This window comes from Microcebus murinus, chromosome 16, assembly GCF_040939455.1.
Source record: "Microcebus murinus isolate Inina chromosome 16, M.murinus_Inina_mat1.0, whole genome shotgun sequence".
NCBI classification, from domain to species: Eukaryota; Metazoa; Chordata; class Mammalia; order Primates; family Cheirogaleidae; genus Microcebus; species Microcebus murinus.
Window position 1 is genome coordinate 40,652,337 of NC_134119.1, and position 20,408 is coordinate 40,672,744.

Consider the following 20,408-nt stretch of genomic DNA (forward strand, 5'->3'; position numbering starts at 1 on the left):
ACAGATGACTTGTGCCTCCTTCCCTTTACTCATCTGAATGTTTTCTCCCTGCCCACTGTGACTTCAAAGGCATCGTCCCCTTTCACACCTAGAATTCCCTTCCAATTACTTTCTTGGTACTCTTCCAACCCCACCTATGAAATGGCAAAGCGCTATAATTAGTCATTAGACGTTCAAGGCAAAATCTCCTGGCATAGCTTTTCTCAGGGAAGAATGAAGGAAGATTCCAGTTTGGTGCTGGGGGAGGTGAAATGATAGGGTAGGTCTGGGTGGGGTTTTTAGGAGCAGAGCATAATGGGGTTTTGAAATCAAGACTGGATCTACCAGTAACTTGATGATTAACCTTAGGTGATTCCTTTACCTTCTGGGGCCTCATAGTCTTTCAAAATATGAAGAATTTGGTTGCAATGGTGCGCAAGGGCCAGCCAGCTCTGCTTCTGCATGAGAAAGTGAAGCAGCACTTACAGCTGTCCGGGGTGATGTGACATATTATCTGTCACATTTCCCTGTGAATAATCCTTGGGGAAAGCCCCAAGGTCCCTCCCAAGATGAAGGTGGATATTTCCTGATAGAGCTAAGGAAATATCTGCTCCATTGTAAAACCACAGCCCCACCCCTGGTGCCAGGCCAAGCCGGCGCTACATAAAGCCGGGCTTGGCCTCAGCTCTTAGCCACACACCTTCCCGACAAGATGAAGACCAGCAGCCTCTTGGTCCTGGCGGTGTTCCTCATCCTTGGGCTGCTGGCAGTAGAGGCAGCTGTCAAAGGAGGTGAGTAGACAGGTGATCTGATGGGACTGGGTCGGGTTGAGGAGAGGCTCTTCATGGGGCCCCTGGGTCTGGACGGGGAGCATTTCTGGAGCAGTAAGCAGAACTGGAGCCCACGCCTCAGCTTTCTGGCTATTGCCATTGTACCCAGAGAAAGTAAGAAGTTGGCCGGCAGACGCCACGTGCTTTCCACCCAGTGATTGAGATATCAGGACTGTTTGCGGAAGAAGCGTTGTTAAGTGGCCTTGGCCTCGGGTGTTGATGCTTGTGCAGAATGTACAACAAAGTGAGGTGGCCCCGGGCTTTCGAGCCCTGGGTGTGGACTCTGTCCCCTGCTTTTCCACTTCATTAAAGCACTTGAATAATTAGCCTTCTAAGACTGCGGTCCCCAACCCTCAGCCACAGACTGGTACTGGTTTACAGCCTGTTAGGAACTGGGCCCATCACTGGCTGAGCTCCGCACGCCCCCATCTGTGCAAAAGTGTGTTCCGTGAAACTTAGGAACTAGGCCACACAGCAGGAGGTGAGCGGCGGGTGAGGGAGCAAAGCTTCGAAGCTTCATCTGTATTTACAGCTGCTCCCCATCACCTGCATCACCGCCTGAGCTCCACCTCCCCCCCAGGTGCCCCTATCCATGGAAAAATTATCTTCCATGCAACCAGTCCCTGCTGCCAAAAAGGTTGGGGACCACTGATCTAACAGGAGGTTAAGAAACAACAGGATGTCAGAAATCATGCTGTCTGAGGACCCCTATTTTACAAAAGGAGGAAACTGAAACGTGGAGGGAAGTGAGGCGTTGTCAAGGCACTTCCCAGCGACAGAAGGGAGCTCAGGTCTCCTGCCTGGCATGTGGCTCGTGGCTCTTTCCCTCTCCACTAAATTTCCTCAGAAATGACAAGGTGTCCTTCTCACTGCTGGGTGTCACCCCAGTCTGGACTCTGCTCCTGAGAGACTTAGAGTGGAGGGAGGGGGAAAAACACTCGAGGGAACTCTGGTCCTGTAGACCCTTTCCCCAGGGAAAAGGGAAGTGACTTCTAAGAGTGCAGCCACCCCAGCTACCCGGGCGCACCTCAGGTAGTGGGTTGGGGGCTGCTGCAGTGGGCAGTGGCTAGACCTGGGGAAAGACACAGTATTTGAAGCACCTGGGTCTTGATGTGGGCCCATTTCTTCTTTTCACAGTTCCCGTTGATGGTCAAGGCACTGGCAAAGGTCACGTTCCATTCAAAGGACAAGATCCCCTCAAAGGACAAGTTTCAGGAAAAACTAAAGATCCAATCAAAGGGCAAGGTCCAGTCAAACGTCCGGGCCTCACTAAGCCTGGCTCCTGCCCCAACATTATGATTCGATGCGCCATGCTTAACCCCCCAGACCGTTGCGGGAGCGACGCCCAGTGCCCAGGGTCCAAGAAGTGCTGTGAGGGCGCTTGCGGGAAGGCCTGCTTGAATCCCCAGTGAGGTGAGCACTGGCTGGAGGGAGAGGGGTCCCCCAAGGACACAGAAGAAGGCTGAGTGATGGGAAACAACCCCATGTTGGTGGGAGGGAGGGCATGGGGAGGTGACAGAGAGACTGAGTGACTGAAGGGTCTCAGAGGCCATAAGCGGGGTGCTGAGAGGGGTGACCCTGCATTCTCGCTGCCTCTGAGTGCTTTGACCTGCGGAGTCTCATCTCTCTCTTCTCTCCCACCAGATGGACTCTGTCCTTGCTGCACCTGTCCAGTCCCCAGGGCTGCAGGCCCCCATCTGATCCTAGGTGTCTGGAGCCCTACCCATCCTCATGCTGCCCAGTTGTCCTTCACTCAGGATGCCCAAGCCTGAGCGCCCTCTGTCATCCACTGTCCAATAAAGACCCTCTTCTGCTCCATTCGTTTCTGGCTTCCATGACTTCAGGGTTCCCGCATCCTCTGAGGAGATGGGTGTAGAGTTGGGACTCCCTCTCTCCAGTGAAGAGGAGAAAGGGACCCACAAGTGAAGGAGATCGAGAACAGCAACCAGAGGCCCATTCCTAGGGCTTAATATCAGAAATCCAATAATCAGGCCAAGCACTCTTGTTCCTGCCCTATTGGATTTCACCAGGAAATGGAAATCTAGAAATCTTACCTTTGGCATAAGATCAGGAAAAACACACACACACACAAAAATCAACAAAAAAATATTGCATAAACTGTAAGCAAGTCCTTTCTTTCCCAATCCACCATCAGTTCTGATCTGGCTACTGTCAGTCCTGCCACTGTGACCAGCCAACCTTTGTGGCTACACCTATAGCTCCCTCCTTCCTTCTCTTTAATGTTTCCAAGGGATCTGTACCCTTCCATGAAGACACAGAAAGAATGATGTTATGGATGCTGGGACATCCTGGCTCATTAAGAATTTCGCTGGTTGGTGGCTGAGATTCCTCCATTGACACAGCGTTCCTTTAGGTTAAGCAATATCTTTTCCAAGTTCCTGTTTTAAGATGTGAATGATGAGGCAAGATACACCAAGTCCCTGATACTTTGGTGTCAATGACTAGGGGGAACAGTATTCTCTGGAGACATCCAAGTTGGGGACAGGGCAGACTCGAGCAGTGAAGATAGGGCTGGGAATATGTTGTGCAAACTTGAACAAACTCACAGCTCTGCTGTTGACCCACCTGCCCCAGTGCTCTCGGACAAGGAAGCTCTCAGGGAAGGCCAAAGCTTCAGGAGGAGGGAAAGTTTGGGTGAAGTGGAGGAACACAGGCTTGAAAGTCAGGTGACCTGAGTACTGGCCCCAGCTTTGCCTCCCGAGTTGTTGAGTGGCATGAGACAAACCTCTGTCCCTCTCTGAGCCTCAGATGTCAATTTAAGTTGAAGAGGGTTGATACAATTATTCTGGGAAGAATGGTCTAACCCTGCTATTCTTGGATCTGAAGAAATTCTTCTTTTTGTGCTGGGCTCCTGCTGTGAGTGGAAGTGAGAAGCAGAGGCTTGGGGTGGGAGAACATGGAACACTGCACCCCTTGGCCCCTTCCAGGAGCAAATGAGCCATGGCTTTTCCCCATTGTCCAGGGAGAGCCTGAACTGCAGTAGAGCTTTGATACCAGGGCATCTTGGAGTACAGGCAAGAGCCTAAGTTTCTGGTCTGACAAATATAAAATACATACAAACATTGAGTATAGTATTTACTCTGTTTCAGGTCTTATACCTAGTAAATTATATGTATTGTCATGTTTATTTTTCATAAATATCCTCTCAGCTGGGCATTATACATGTTTTCTCTAATTTCTGTACTTTTGTAAAAAGATTGAAGCTAAGAGATGGAGTCATATAGTGATGATAAATTATATTTTTAGCATATTCTAGCAACAATCAGTTAGAAAATGCCACATAAAACATTTCCTATGTATAATATCAACAAAATCACACCATTCCTATGTGTAAACTTAGCAAGATCCCTCTTTAAAAAACTTTAAAAAAGAAACTCATGAAACTTTTCAGAGATACTTAAGAAAGGCTTATATATTGTGCTCCTGAGTGGGAGGACTCTATAGGGTGAATATACCAATATTTACCGCTTCAATGTACTCTGTAAGTGTACCGCACTCAAAACTCATTTTTACTGTGGGGTGGTGGTGGAGGTGGAAGTTCAGGAGCTTAAAAATCATACTTAAGTTCATGTGGAAGAATAATATCTTGTGAATGGACATGGAAATTTGAAAATGAAGATTAATTTGAGGGTAACAAAGTATTGAAAAGTGACAATAATGAATATGTTGGTTTTTTTAAAAGAATAAAGAGTCAGGCTGAGAAATCAACAGAAAACAAAAGAAAACCCAGATACAGACTTCATTATATATAATTCAGGCTAAGATAAACGTCAATTCCAAACCAATGAATAAAATTTGGACCATTCAGGAAACAAGATTCATACTGCAGATTCCCTAGTCACAAAAACAAAATAACTAAGTCTTGTTTGAATTAGAGTAGAGATTAAGTGGCCAAGGGAGGAAAAATAGAGTGGCTCCAATAAGATGTTTTCTTTCCTCTCAGGAAGCAGCCTAGTGTGGGCAGTCTGTAGCTAGAAAGGTGGCTCGGCAACTCATGACCTCTCAGCATCCCAGGTTCCTTCCACCTTGTTGCTCTTCAATTTCCCAGGATGTTGCTTTTATATCTCGAAGGATGTTGTCCTCATTTTCATGGCTGTGGATGGCTGACTTCCACATGTATATTCCAGCCTATGGGATCAGGAAAGAGTGGAAAGAGGCTTGGCTTTAAGAAGATGACCTGGAAATTGCACTCTTTACTTGCATCTTATTGGCTGAATTCACGACCATCTCTAGCTGCAAGGGAGGCTTTTACTGAAAGTCCTAGATAGAGCAATAAGGCAAGAAAAAGAAATAAAACACATAAAACTTGGAAAAGGGAGAATTAAAATTTTCATTAGTTTCTGTCTAGTCTCTATTTCTTTGATCTCCTCTCTTAACTTTATTATTTCCTTCCTTCTGTTAGCTTTGGGTTCCGTTTGTATTTCTTATTTCCCTTACATGTGAGGTTGTTATTAGTTTCCAATCTTTATTTTTTTTCAATGTAGGTGTTTACAGGTATAAATTTCCCTCTGCATCCCATAAATTTTTGGTATGTCGTGTTTTCATTTTCCTTAGTCACAAAGCATTCTTTAATTTCAGTTGTGATTTCTTCTTTGACCCATTGGTTGTTTAAGAGTTTGATGTTCAGTTCCACATATTTGTGAATTTTTTCAGTTTTCCTTTCATTATTGATTTCTAGTTACATTCTACTGTGGTTGGAGAATATACTTTGCATGCTTTCCATCTTTGTAAATATATGAAGAATTGTTTCATAGCCTAATGTATGTTTATCCTGGAGAATGTTCCATGTGCACTTGAGAAGAATGCATTTTCTACTGTTTTTGTGCAGTATACTTTCTGTATGTCTATTAGGTCTAATTGATTTGTAGCACTGTTCCAGTCCTCTATTTCTTTTGGGAGGGTGCTAGGGACAGGATCTTGCTCTGTTGTCTGGGCTAGAGTGCAGTGGCATCATCATAGCCCACTGCAACCTCAAACTCTTGGGCTTAGGTGATCCTCCTGCCTCAGCCTCCCAAGTAGCTGGGACCATAGGCATGTGCCACTTCACCTGACTAATTTTTCTTTTTTGTCTGTTTGTTTATAAAGTGGGGTCTCACTATGTTGCTCAGGCTGGTCTTGAACTCCCGACCTCAAGTGATCCTCCCACCTTGGCCTCCCAAGGTGCTGGGATTACAGCTGTGAGCTCCTGGCCACTAGTCCTCTATTTCTGTATTAATGTTATGTCTAGTTGTTCCATACACTATTAAAAGGGGGATTTGAAGTCTTCACCATTATTTTAGAACTGCCTATTTCTCCCTCTGGTTGTGTCAATGTTTGCTTTGTATCTTTTTAGCTCTGTTGATAAATGCATTTAATTGTTTTATCTTCTTGATGAACTGACACTTTTATCAATATATAATGTTCTTATTGTCTGGCATAATAATTTTTGAATTAAAGTTTATTTTGTCTGATATCAATGTAGCTACTTCTGCTCTCTTGCTATTGCTATCTGCATGGAATATCTTTTTCCATCCTTTCACCTTCTACCTATTCATGTCTATGAATCTAATGTGAGTCTCTCATAGAAAGCATATAGATGAACCATGTTTTTTTTCTGCTAATCTTTGACTTTTAATTGAAAAGCATAATTCATTTATATTTTAAGTAATTACTACCATGGAAGGACTGACCTCTAGGTAGCTGTTCATTCTCCCTTTGTCTTATATCTTTTCTTCTCCATTTTGCATTACTGCTTTTTTGTGATGAAGTGATTTTTTTCTAGTGTGTCATTTTTATTCACATCTTTTTTTTACAGTATATTAAAAAGGTTATTTTCTTAGTTGTTATGGGTATTATAATTAATATCTTAAATTATAACAGCTTACTTTGAATTAATCCCAACTTAATTCATTAGTATATGAACACTCACTCTTTGTGTTGTTACTGTCCATTCATTAAATTTATAATTATTTATAAATTATAAATTTATAATTATTTTTATGCATTTGCCCTTGAAATCATATAGGAAAAAAAGAAGTTACAGCCAAAATATTCAATAATACTAGCTTTTATATTTTCTACGTAGTTATGTTTACCAGTGTTCTTTTCTCTTTGTATGGCTTTGAGTACTGTCTAGTTTTCTCTCATTTAAGCCTGAAGAACTCCCTTTAACATTTCTTATTGGGTAGGTCTGCTGGCTACAAATTCCTTCAGTTTTTATCTGAGAATGTATTAATTTCTCCTTCATTTTTGGAAAGTAATTTTGCTGTATGTAGAATTCTTGGTTGACAGGTTTTTTTCTTTCTTTCAGCACTTTGTATTTTCACATTGCTTTCTAGAATCCATGGTTACTGGTAAGAAATCTGGGTGCACCTGCCACATTGGCTCAGGGAGGCACGTGTTTCCCAGGAAGACCCTGCACAGATGGGATAGTTCCCAGACTGCAGCAGGATGGCCTGGAGCCAAGACTCTGTTCCCTTGGGATCTGCTCTGGGACAAAGGCTGGAGTATCTGTCTCCTTGGCTCAGACAGGCATGCATCCCTCAGCAGATCTTAGCATACACCTGATAGTTCCTCAACTGCAGTGGGAGGGGCTGGAGCTGAGACTGGGCCCAATCCAGATCTGCTGAGGGATAGAGATCGGTGAGTCTGCCAGGGAGGCTCAGACTCTTGGGCTGCAAGTTATAGGGGAGTCTCTCTCTGGGTCATTGTGTGAGCAGCTCTGACCTGGGACCTCAATTGAGGGGGTTGGATCTGAGCCAGAGGGCAACTTTCAGGCTCACTGCTGAGACAAATGTCAGCAGGCAGAGGGGCCTTTTTGCCAAGGTACTAGTGTGTGATTCCTTTTGGACCTCTTAGCAGATGGGTTCAGTTGCAGGCTCAAGGCTAAATGGGGCTGTAGTCAAGCCCCTTGGAGAATTGGGCCATTTCTGGAATTGAACCAGAGAGCAGGCTTGAGGAATCTGTCACCTGGGTGTCAGTCTTGAATTCCCAAAATGACCCTGTAAGTCCTTGGGCTCCACCAGGGCTTCACAAACTCCTACCAGAATCCAGTGGCTCCCATAGAGAGAATTTTGACTGTGGTGGGTATAGAATTCTTGTTGTTCGGGGGGGGGGGAATATGAGCTGGCGACCATCTATTCTGCCATCATGATGATGTCACTCCTTCCCCAGCAGGTTTTTGGGGTCTGATTTTGCAAAGCTTTAAGCTTTACAATGGGGCTGGGAAGGGCCAGGAGTATCTGAATCTCCAGTGCTGGGATTTGTTGCTTTTTGGGTTTTTTACTGACAGTTATTTTGTAATTTTGGCATTAGAAACTTCTTAGTTGTGGAGTTCTTTCATATCATTTGGGGAGAAGACTCACTTCTCCTCCCCCAACTCCCGTTGTCTTCAGCTACCCGAAAGTCCCCATGGGAACTTCTCTCTGAAAGAACTTGGAGAAAAATTGTTAATGCACTCAAAAGATATCAAAGCAGATAAAAGAAAGAACAAGTGATATCTGGAGTGAGTTGAAGAGAAGCTATTTTTCTTGCTTCTATAGCATTGCTTCCCTGTGCAATATGTTCAAATGTGATACACACAGTGGATTTGTCCTCCAGGCCCAAACCAAGTGTCAGATGCAGTTATGGGTCCCAGTTCCCCCAACTTCCCAAGCAATGGGAGGTACTGTTACCTAGGAAGACAGCCTTGTCCAAGGAGTGCTGGAACCAGACAAGGGCTTGGAGACTCAGGTCTTCAAAAAGTGGGACCTGTGGGTCTTCAAAAAGAGGCCTAGCATGCCTCACTTTGCTGCCCCTGCAAAGCCTCCCTCGTAATATTGGCACATTATTAACAAAAACCATCCTTGAAGGGTATCAAGGACAGCAAAATGACTGTGGGTAAATGTAGCTTGCCCATTTGCTTTATCCCAATTGCACAGGGTGAAATGCCTTTCCAATTCCACTCAGCAAGTCAAGGTCAGGACAGAACTGGTTTCCTGACTCCCAGACCAGGGTTCATTCTACCATTCTGAAAAAACGGACTGACTTGATCACATTGTTTCAAACGTAATTTCTGTGATTCCAACTCATGCTTGACTGTGTGTTTCCTGATACCTGCAGCCTGCCATTATTTTCCAATCAGACTTTCAAGAGAAATTATTAATTCAAGGATATAAGGAATTCACATCATGGTGAGAGCCCATTTGGGGACATAATGGACCAAGACTTTGGACCAAGTTTCCATTGGTTTTGGTCCCCATCTAGTCTTGGTCCTGTCCACCTTGGAAACTGTGAACAGGGCAGGGAGAGGGTCTGTTCATCCCATTCACATATCCAGCGCTCTATTCCTTCCAGTACCCTCTGTTCTCTGATTCCCTTCTGGATTTCAGACACAGGAAGTACTGCTCCATCTCCCAGACATAAGTCCCACTCCTAAATGACCCGGACACCTTCCCTGTTCTCTCTAACCTCAGAAACACCATCTGGAAAAGGAGAAGGACAGAGCTCATGGAGCTTTCTGAGCCCCTTTAAATGAAACTGCAAACTATCTAGAACTTTGTAAGAGCACATCTGACTATGTGGGTACCTTTGGGAGGAAGTCAGAAGAAGGGGGAAAATTACTGGATTTGGAGTCTATCTGGCAAAATTAAGGCCATCTAAAATGCCATTTGAGTTAATCACAGTGGTTTCATGAGTACAGCAGACATGGAGCATTCAGTAACAGGAGAAGACAAGTGTTCTCTGCCCCACCCCCTTTGCTTCCACCACCTGGATCCAACAATCTAACCCCCACTAGCACCCTGGTCTCCTGTCTGAGGCAAGGAGCCCCCATGTCTGGGCCACCATAGTCATCCATGAGCAGAACAATAGAGCAGCCACTGGTCAGCTTAAAGAAAATTCAAGCCATCTCCTGCGTCCCGTATAGAACTGGGCTCGGGAGACTCTCTTCCAACCAGTCCCATGTGTCAGCCCTCTCAGGGGCAAGCAGGTGCCAGCACTGGGAGGTAAAAACAGGTGCCCGGTGTTTATCAGCTCTTAGCATTTGCTCTGATCAACCAGCCTTTCATCTAATTTAGAACAGGAAAGTACACTTTGAGATTATTACGAACTGCCTCCTCACATTAAAGATGAGATACCGAGTCCCAAAGAACATGAAAGACTTTTAAAATTGCAGAGTTCTCTGTGGCCATGTTGGGCCTAGAACTAAGTTGTAGAACTAACTTCTTAACAAGGCCATGTCGATGGATTCATTTGATGGAAGTGGTCCGTAGAATTGAGCCAGACACCCTACAGCAATGGCATAGCGCAGGCAACGTATTTTCGAGCAAAAGTAAAGTAAATTAGGGAAGATACTGCAGATGGGAGCGATGTAGCTGAGATGAGCTTCTGGAAATCTGTGAAGTCTATAAAGCTATTCTCAGTGGGGTCTTAGGCACCCCCCCATCCTCCCATTTTAATTATCTCAATACTCTGTGTTTTTTATTTTTATCTCACAACTTTCAGCAAAATGGCTTTGATAGAATCTTTCAGCCTATTTCATTGTGGAAGAGACTAAAGGAGCCCTTAGGAAAAAAAAATCCCTCCAGCTTCTTCATTTCACATTTCATAGAACTGAGGTCCAAAGATGGGAAAGAATTTACCTAAAGTTTTTAGCACATCCAATGTGATACAGGAAATGAAATGGAAACACGATGAATTATGAACCTGTGTTCAATGAGATGGTACAGCTTTCATACTGAGTCAGAAGTTAACGCTTCTTTCCCCTGTGAACTGCGTTTTTATATCCTCTGCTTCCTTCTGTATTAGATTATTTTAATTGATTTGTAAGAGCGCTTCTTATATAAACATAATTCACTACTTGCTCTCATACATTTAATAATTATTTTTCTGGTGAGCTACTAACTGCAGTCATGCATCATAATGACGAGGGATACATCCTGAGAAATGGGTGGTTAGATGATTTTGTGGCTGCAGGAACAGCGTGGAGAGTACCTACACAAACCTAGCTTACTACTCACCTAGGCAATATGGTAGAGTCTGTTGCTCCTAGACTACAACCCTGTACAGCATGCTATTATACTGAATAGTTTAGGCAATTGTAACACAGCAGTAAGTATTTGCACACCTAAATATATATATTCATAGAAAAGATACAGCAGAAAATACAGTATAAAAGATTAAAAATGGTACACGTGTATAGAGCGCTTGCCATGAATGGAGTTTGCAAGTCTTCAAGCTACTCTGGGTGAGTCAGTGAGTGGGTGGGTGGTGCATAAATGTGAAGACCTAGGACAGGACTGTACCCTACTGTAGACTTTATAAGCACTGCACACTTAGGCTACTACAAATTTATAAAACTTTTTTTGTTTCTTCAATAATAAATTAACCTCAGCTTACTGTAACTTTTTAGCTTTATCAACTTTGAAATACTTTTCAACTTTGTGACTCATTGGTAATATCACTTAGGTTAAAGTGGAAACACAGTGTAGCTACACAGAAATATTTTCTTTTTTTATATCCTTATTCTATGAGCTTATTTTCCTATTAATTTTTTTTTTTTTTACTTTTTGAACTTTTTTGTTAAAAGCTAAGGTACGAACACACACATTAGCCTAGGCCTACACAAGGTCATGATCATTAATAGCACTGTCTTCCACCTCCACATCTTGCCCCACTGGAAGGTCTTCAAGGGCAATAACATGCATAGAGCTGTCATCTCTTATGATCACGATGCCTTATTCTGTAATACATCCTGAAGAACTCACCTGAGGCTGTTTTACATTAAATTATTTTTGTACAAGTAGGAGGATGACACTCTAAAATAATGATAAAATGTACAGTACAGTAAATATAGAAACCAGTAAAATTGTTGTTTATTATTCTTAGAAAAATATTCCCCAAATCAGTATTTTACAAAAGAAGTTCACCAGATTTCCATGATAGCTGGAATCATGTTGTCCTTGTGAGCCTAATCTCCCCAGACAGTCTTACCAATCTATACAATTCAACAAGAAGAACAATAAAACCTCATAAACCCCACCATTCCTTCAACATAATTGGTAATCAGAGAACAATAAAGACTTCAAATTACGTGTATGAAAGTATCAACTGATTTTCAATGAAGATATCTCTTGAACTTTTGCCTCTACCCTTTTCAGAGAGCGAAGTGGGATGCAGAAATATATGTGTAAAGAAGAGAGGAATGGAGGCCAAGTGTGGTGGCTCACGCCTGTAATCCTAGCACTCTGGGAGGCCGAGGTGGGAGGGTCACTCAAGGTCAGGAGTTCAAAACCAGCCTGAGCAAGAGCGAGATCCTTTCTCTACTAAAAATAGAAAGAAATTAATTGTCCAACTAAAAACATATGGAAAAAATTGCCCAGGCATGGTGGTGCATGCCTGTAGTCCTAGCTACTCTGGAAGCTGAGGCAGCAGGATTGCTTGAGCCCAGGAGTTTGAGTTTGCTGTGAGCTAGGCTGATGCCATGGCACTCTAACCTGGGCAACAGAGTGAGACTCTGTCTCAAAAAAATAAAAATAAAAAAAAAAAAAGAGGAGAGAGGAATAGAGAACCTAGGCTGGAGATAAACTCATTCCCAGAAGTAGGATGTCCATGCTCAGTGTGAAAATACCAAAACAAGAGTCCTGGGATATCAGAGCGTTTGCTAGAATTCCTGTGGACTAGCACCCAGTCCCTCCTGCGGTGAACTCCTTACATTACTGGGGCCCATCTGTCACCACAAATGACCCAATATTGGCACATTATTGTTGACTAAAGTCCATACTTTGTTCATTTTGACTTTTTTTTTTTTATTACTAGTGGTTTTTTTGTTTCAGTATCCCGTCCAACATAACAAACACATCGCACTCACTTGTCATGTCTCCTTAGGTTCATCGTGGCTGTGACAGTGTCAACAGACTTCCCTGGGTTTTGAAGACCTTGACGGTTTCGAAGAGTACTGCTTAGCTGTTTTATAGAATGCCCCTCAATTGGGATTTGTCTGATGTTTTGCTGATGATGAGGGTTTGGTTATAGGTTTTTTTGGAGGAAGACCACAGAAGTAAAGTGACCTTCTTGTCACATCATATCAAGGGTACCAACTTCAACGTGACTTCTTCTTGATGATGTTGACCTTGATCACCTGGCTGAGGTAGTGCTGCTCAGTTTTCACGCTATAAAATCACCCTTTTCCCCTCTCTTTCCATACTGCACTCTCTGGAAGGAAGTGACCAGGTACAGTCTTACTCAAGGTACTCCTTAAGGGAAAAGTATCTACATAAATTGTTTGTAATTATTCTATATTAGAGATTTGTCTATTCTCCCTCATGGATTCACTTATTCAATTGTCTATTTACATCAGTGTGCACTCACAGGGATTCACTATATATTTTGTGTTGAAATTTGTTTTGTTGCTCAAATGGCAAGAAGTAAACATTTAAATGTTAAAAGCCACAATTCTCACTGGAGATATGACTTGCAAGTATGTAAGCACAGTGTGCCACAGCAAAACTTTGATAAAGAAGAAATACAGGATATGCAAGGAGATATAGATAAAATCACATTCACAATAGGGGAATAATTTAACTCCCTATCTTAGTACAAGGCAGACCAAGTGGACAGAAAAGAAAGAAGGACTTACAGGACCATAGGACAAGTCATAGCCTTAAGTGCTTTCATCAATAAAATGAAATATGAAAATAAATGAATCAAATATTCAATAAAAAATGCTAGAAAAAGAACAGAGTAAACCAAAGGAGAGCAACAATAAAGAACAAAGCATAAACATATGGAGTCGAAGATAGGCAAACATAGATCTAATTAATAAATATAAATCTTATTTTCCAAAATATTTAGAACATAGGCAAACTACCAGTTACTACAACAAAGATAAAAGGGAAGGAAACATAACTATAAAATAAAAGGTGATAGATGAATCAGCATTGAAAGAGAAAAAAATAACCCTGAGCGTCCTTTGCACACCAGCTTCCTCTCTCTCCTCCTGGCCACCACGGGCCTGAGGACAGGGAGGCTGCTGGCTGTCACCTGCCCGAGGGTAGTTTGGGTGAGGACTGAGACAGCCACCTACTCTAGATCCTCTCTGAGGTACAGCAGGGCTATAATTTTCAAGGCTCATGGGGAATGATATTTCAGCTTTCCTAAGCTGGATTGCAAACAAACATCATGAGAATTAAGGGGCACATGCTTCAAGTAGCTGGCCCGCTCAACCATTCAGAAAAGATTTATCTTAATCTTAAGTACTTTCTCTGCTTTGCTCATCAGAAAAGACTTATCTTAATTTTGAACTGGTAGTAAGACAGGCAGGTCAGGCCAGAGCGAAAGACCAGTGCAGATGCACAGAGGAAAAGAACAGGCTTCTTGTAACCATCTTGTCCTATTTTGCTGTGAAGGGACAAACACCACCATCCCACCCTGAGAAGAGGTTGGTTACCCTCAGGAATGAGGGCTTGGGTCACACGACCAGGAAAGCTGCTGAGAGTAATACTGAGGTGAGCTGAGGACAAAGGGACTTTAGAATAGAGAGTCGAGGAGGGTGATGATGAGGACCAGGTGCAGCCTTGACACCAGCTGCAGAGACTGGGGCTGTCGTGTGCCCAGTGTCCTCTGTCTTCTATGGCTTCCCACAGAAGGAGAGCGCACCAGAGACTTCGAGAGCTGCTCCCCAGTGTGTGTGGAACTTGAATTCCCCCCAAACTGGGGGAGCACAGTGGCTGGCGGGGAGGGACACTGTGGAGAGCCCCCTTCAAGGAGCACCTGGCTGCCCAGCTGCGTGGAGTGTGGTCAGCTGACCACTGCCAGCTGGTGTCCCTTCAGCACTTCCTCGGTGATTGGGCTCAGACCACACGGACCCAGGAGCACCCTGCCAAGGGCAGAGTGAGGCTGGGGCACAAGGCTCTATACCTTTCTGCCCAGTGGAGGACTCCTCTGATGGAAAATCCTTGCTCTAGTGCTCCCTGCTGGGCTGGCAGCGATGTGGTCAGGTCGGCGTGGTGAGGGCTCCCTCTGCCCAGTCCTGCTCCCTCTCCTTCACTTTCCCAGATCTGACCTCACAATGAAACCTGCACCATTAACTGTCTCAGCTCCAGCTTCCTGGAGAACCCCACTTTTGAAAACATGACTCTCATAGAATGGGAACCCTGAATATTCACGCTCAGGGGCATTGGAAGAAATAAGAGCGTGCAGGCAGCGTGATCACAGCCAGAGCCACCTTCAGCAACTGTGTGATGTGGACTCTCCAGCTGCAGTCCTGGACTGTCATCCTGGCCACGGCCCCCAGAATGAGATGTTGCTGTGGACAACAACCCTACCTTGTGCTGGGAGCGAATGCCCGTTCGTCCTTGCTGCTTTGGGTCACTCCAAGGAGATCTAAAGTGCCAGGTGGGGGCATCGCATTTGCTGAGCATATTAGTAGAGCCCAGGTATCAGGGGTTAAGGAAATTGACCCTCTGGTCTGTTCTGTATCTGCAGTAGGAGGCCAGCTGTGTCACTCATCACGTGTAAACAATGTAAGGAGGTCCCAAAACATAGGACAGGAGTTCCACAGAGAGGGCAGTCAAAGCACACAGCTATCCTACACTGTGGGTTTGCACAGGGTTCCAAACTCCCCACAAAACTCCAGGCACTCCCCAACTTGGCAGGTGCAATGGGAACAGCACAAATGTTGTCACTTCTGGAAATAGAAGGCCAGGCTCCCTAATCACCATGAGAATGCCCCGAAAAATGTGTTTTCTTGCTGAGAGTGATGTCCAAAAACCACTTTAATAGCTTCGCCAGCAGTAATTTTCAAAGTCATCTTTAATGGGCCTCACCCATTTTTCTGCTCATATTTTAATCACAGTGACATCCTTAGCTCTTCCACACTAGATGGTACTTAGTCCCCCTAGCCTTCTGCTTAGAGTTTGTGTGAGCACATTCATTCCTCAACAAATCCTGTCTCACATTCTTTTTCTCTCAAGTCACAACGGGGCACACCACTGCTGTCTCCAGGCACATAGATCCCACATCGGCCCAGCCAACATTGCCAAACTGGACACCACTTCCTCTCCCCTCTTGGAAGCAGATGTCACAGCCACGGACGCCACTGCTGCAGGAGAAAAGTCCCACTTCATGCTATCTCGGTATCTGCTGCTGTCACCTGTTCTCAGCCATCACTCAGCACGTGTTAGAACCCGTCCATGCGCACGTGTGCTGGCTGCCGAGAAGGCAGGAAGCAGGCAGGCGGACTTTGCAGATTCTGCAGGAGTCAGGGCTCAGCCTTCCACCCCCAGGTCTGACATGGTGGGGAACTCCGTGGTGATAGGAGGGGTGTTTGTATGCTCAGAAGCCGAGACGTGAACGTCGTCCACACGACCCTTCTCATCCCTTTGTGAGCACCTGAGCAGCCACTGTGCACCCCATCCTTCGCTGTGTGCTCCAGTCCCAGCCTCTGGCCTGTACATTCCCCGAGTGTAAAAAGGAAGTGGAGATTGAAGGTGGTAGCGACCCAGGGCCTTTAGCTGGATTCTCTAATCCACCTACTGCCTTATAAACACATTTACATCCCTGGATGTAGTGGCGAGGAGAGATCAACAATGATGGGACATATGAGAAGTTCTGGAGCTTTGTGATATTTCTGAAATTACCCAGAGATGCTAGAATGGAAACTCACACACAGAATGGGCAGTGCAGGCAGGAAACATATGGTCACTGCTCACTTAATGCCATGCTTCTCCTAGACATGAAAACTCTCCAGCTAAGGAGACTGTTCAGACTGGAATCCCTCATGTCATATTTGCAGACTCTCTGTGTACCAGGGGCTTAACAAGGGGACAATCTTTGGACAACTTTTTGGCCACTTCAAAGGCCCTCCTTGTCCAGAACCTCCTGGGATGGGGAGACTGTGTTCTAAGCAGCCTTGTGTGACTGTCCCCAGGAGTCCAGAGTGACAAGGCACAAGCACAGGCACTAGGTGCTTCTCAGCTTGTACTGGGTGCCCTGAGCCACCTTTGACTGCATTGGAAGCTGTAAGTCCCCTCTGACAGAATCCAGACAACACCCTCATCTTGCACATGGGAAAACTGGAGTCCGAGGGAGCCATCGAGGTCCACTCTAGGGGTGAGGGCAGAGTCGGGGGTGGGAACTACCTGTCCTGATACTATGTCATTTCTCTTTCCACAGGACATTGACCAAGGCAGCAGGATTCAGTAGCCTTTCAGGAAAGACAGTTCGATGGAATCATTTGGCATGAGAGAAAAAGCACAGTGACGGCTGGAATTCCAGGGTAATAGAAAGACCCAAGCCAAGTGTGGGATCAAAGAAAGATGTGAGTTTGGGGAGGCTCTGAAGATGGAAAGAACTCAGCTGTAAACTGACACTCCACAAAATGCCAACCCTGCCACCAACACTTGGTATCCTCATTTACAGTGACAGCTACACATTCTCTCTGCTCCTCTCACAAATTCACTGCTCACCTGGCAGACATATGGGCTAAGGTTCCTGGAGCCTTTCTCACGGCAACACGGGTCCTAATAGACCAAGACACTCAGTTTACAATAAGTGAGACAGAGACCAATGGCAGATGGAAGACGCCCAAAATCAGCAGTGGGAAACATCTCATAGGCAGAAAGATAAAAAAAAAAAAAAAAAAAAAAGATAGAAAGTAACTATGTGTTTGTTTGAACTTGCATTTCTTTACTTATTTTCATGGTATATTAGCCATTTGCATTGCTTTTTCTGTAAATTATATATGCACGGTCCATGATCATTTTTCCACTAGGGGATCTGCTTTTTATTGTGTTGGAAGTGTTCTTTTAATACTATAGAATATATTTATTCCCATCATACCTATTTACTCATATATTCCCAAATTTCTGAGTTTTTCTTAATGTATGATTTTCCCCTACAAATGTTGATTATTTATATTTGGTTAATGATATCAATTGTCTTCAGAATGTTATTTCCATGTCAATACTCTACTAAACTTGACTCACATTTTCTTAAGCACTTTTAGAGTTCAATCTTTATGTTTTTATCCTTGACACTCTTTGAGATAATGGGTGAGGTAGAAATCAGTATTTCCCCCTGAACTGCCAGCAAACTGTCTCAATATTATTTACTGAATTATCCTGCACTTCTCTGGTAATGCAGAATTTCACCTTTATTATTCATTAAATTCCCATTGGCATTGAGTTTCTCTTTTCTTCCATTGATGGTGTGTGTTTTCTCTCACCAATAGTGTATGTTATAATTATGTTCACATACTTCATGATAAATTTGGTGACACTAAAACATGTCATAGATAACTCCCTCTCCCATGACAATTTGTCATCAATATTTTCCTGGAAATTCTCCAATGCTACTTTACTAGATGGTATGTTCAACTTCAATAATCATTAGATTTGCTGTCATTGAACTGCCAACCTCCTCTTCACTGCTTACCACCAGAAATCTACTGTGTTCAAGAGTGCCTTTAACCTGGAAATATCTCAAACTATGTTTCAAATAAAGTCACTTCCTTGGGAAGAACTTTGGAGCTCTCTGTTCTTATAGTCTGTGTCTCACTCTTGGAAAACCAGTGAGCTACTTCTATGGAGCTGCTTTGGAGATAGTGGTCCACTTCTCTCAGAGTGACAGTCCTGTTTTATAAGCAGGGTTCTGGACACAGCAGTAGCCTCCTGTGTTGTTGGCATGCATCCACTGCCATGAAAACTTTGCCCTACAAGTGAGTTGTGCCAAGGGCCATGGGAGTCCCAGCATTCTTGACCTGCAGTGCCTGTGGTAGAGCCTCCACCTTCCAAGTGGTGTTGGGTGGGAAAATGGAGCCCCCTACCTCTTGGTCACACTCACCTGGAATTCGACCTCTGCAACATGACCTGGGAGTGGGGTTGAGAGATGCTGGTAGCCTTTCTCTCCTGGAAAGATATCATAACCCTTGACAGGGAGATAGGAGGACAGAGAATCCCCATTTGTTGGCCAAGAGTGAAGTTCCCATCATGCTGAGCTAGGAGTGGGGAGTGGGGAGTGGGTTGTGGCTCAAATGACTTAGACCTTCACTGTTCTTTGGAGGGTCAGTAGATTTTAAAAATAAATGTATGCCCCTTAGGACAATTGCCAGAGACTTCCAATGATTATTTTCAAAAAGAACTTGTATTGATGATGGTTGTCTGGTGGGGAGTGGTTCTATGGAGCTCCTCACACTGTTGTTCTAGAACAAAAGTTACCAAGTCAGATGACTAAGGGCTCAACTTATGATAACTAGAACTGAGGCCACTGATAAAAGGAACTTGCCAGAAATCAGTAGTGGGAAATCAGTCAAAAAGGGAATTATATTCTTATCGACCTGCATTCCTTTAACTATGAATAAGGTTACAGTTGACTTCATACATGCATTAACTCTTTGTATTACTAGTTCTTGAAATGACTATGTCTCTTCATCTCTGACATTCATTTTCTATTGGAGGATTTTTTATTTTATTGAAGGGATTTTTTTTCAACATGATCATGAATTCACTCTCTATCTGACACATGTTCATTGATAATTTACAGTTTGTATTTTCTATGCAACCTGAGCAGTAGGTAGATAACAATGATCATGACTGGAAACAAAAATATAACCAATATGATTGGAACGCACAACACAAAATGAGAAAATCAGAGCAACATCCAGGTAGAAAACAGGAACACTCAATTGTGAACAACAAGGCAGACACAGCATGGATCCAAAGACCATTTTCATACCTGTACAGCAGGTAGATGACAGTGATCATGATGGTATACTCAGTTATGATCAAGATCAAGGGAATTACCTAGAAGTAAAGGGACTGCCAGGCCAACATCTAAATACAGAAGAAAGTCCACTAGATCATGGACCAAGGAAAGAACAAACCCCACTCTAGCATGAGCAACAAAGTGAGCCACGAGATGGATCCCAAGGCAGTTTTCCTATCCAAACCTAAGAGTTAGTAGATGACTGACAACAAAATGTGACTTGAAATTTTAATTAAGATGATGAAGAGCATGACCAACATCAAAATAAAATGTCAGCGAAACATTCAAGATAATAAGCATTATTATCTACCTACTGTTCGGGTTGAACAGGAGAAGTCCTACTCTGTCATGCACAGGAAGACAAAACCAAAGATGGATCCCAAGACATTTCTTCTACTCAAAATGAGCCCTGAGTATAAGACAAGGATCAAGACCAGACACAAAACCCTAATCAAGTTCAAGGGCATGGCCAAAATGCCAGTGAAATGCCAGACCAATATCCAAGTAGAAAAGAAAAAACACTTGAACATGGGGAACAAAGCCTACAGCAAGATAAATCCCAATGCAGTTTTCCTATACAAATGGAACAGTCAGTACATGACAAGGATCAAAACCAGATACAAAATCCTAATCAAGATCAGGGGTATGGTTGAAATGCAAATGGACTGCTTGGCCAATATCCAAGGAGAGAACAAGACCTACTCTATGGTGGACAAAAAGACTGTACCAAGAGATGTTTAATGTCGTAATTGTGGAGCACGGAGATGACAGTGATCATAACTGGGTACAAAATCCTAACCAAGATCAAACACCAATATCCATGTAAACTTGTCACTCATTCACTACCTGAACAGTAGG

General features: G+C 43.8%; 1 protein-coding gene and 1 pseudogene across 1 annotated transcript; both read left to right on the plus strand.

Annotated features, from left to right (window-relative positions):
- Positions 1 to 618: 618 nt before the first annotated feature.
- Positions 619 to 2,627, plus strand: PI3 (peptidase inhibitor 3). The gene is made up of 3 exons (XM_012781485.3): positions 619 to 770; positions 1,947 to 2,222; positions 2,454 to 2,627. The coding sequence occupies exons 1-2, from the start codon at positions 692 to 694 to the stop codon at positions 2,219 to 2,221; spliced, it is 354 nt and encodes a 117-aa protein (XP_012636939.2). The 5' UTR covers positions 619 to 691; the 3' UTR covers position 2,222; positions 2,454 to 2,627.
- A 7,853-nt stretch (positions 2,628 to 10,480) lies between these two features.
- On the plus strand, positions 10,481 to 20,203 carry LOC105880403 (semenogelin-2-like; annotated as a pseudogene).
- The last annotated feature ends 205 nt before the right edge of the window (positions 20,204 to 20,408 follow it).

Coding starts and splice junctions, on each gene's coding strand:
- PI3 (XM_012781485.3), top strand. CDS start 692: ATGAAGACCAGCAGCCTCTTGGTCCTGGCGGTGTTCCTCATCCTTGGG. Junction 771..1,946: donor AGAGGCAGCTGTCAAAGGAG/GTGAGTAGACAG, acceptor TTCTTTTCACAG/TTCCCGTTGATGGTCAAGGC.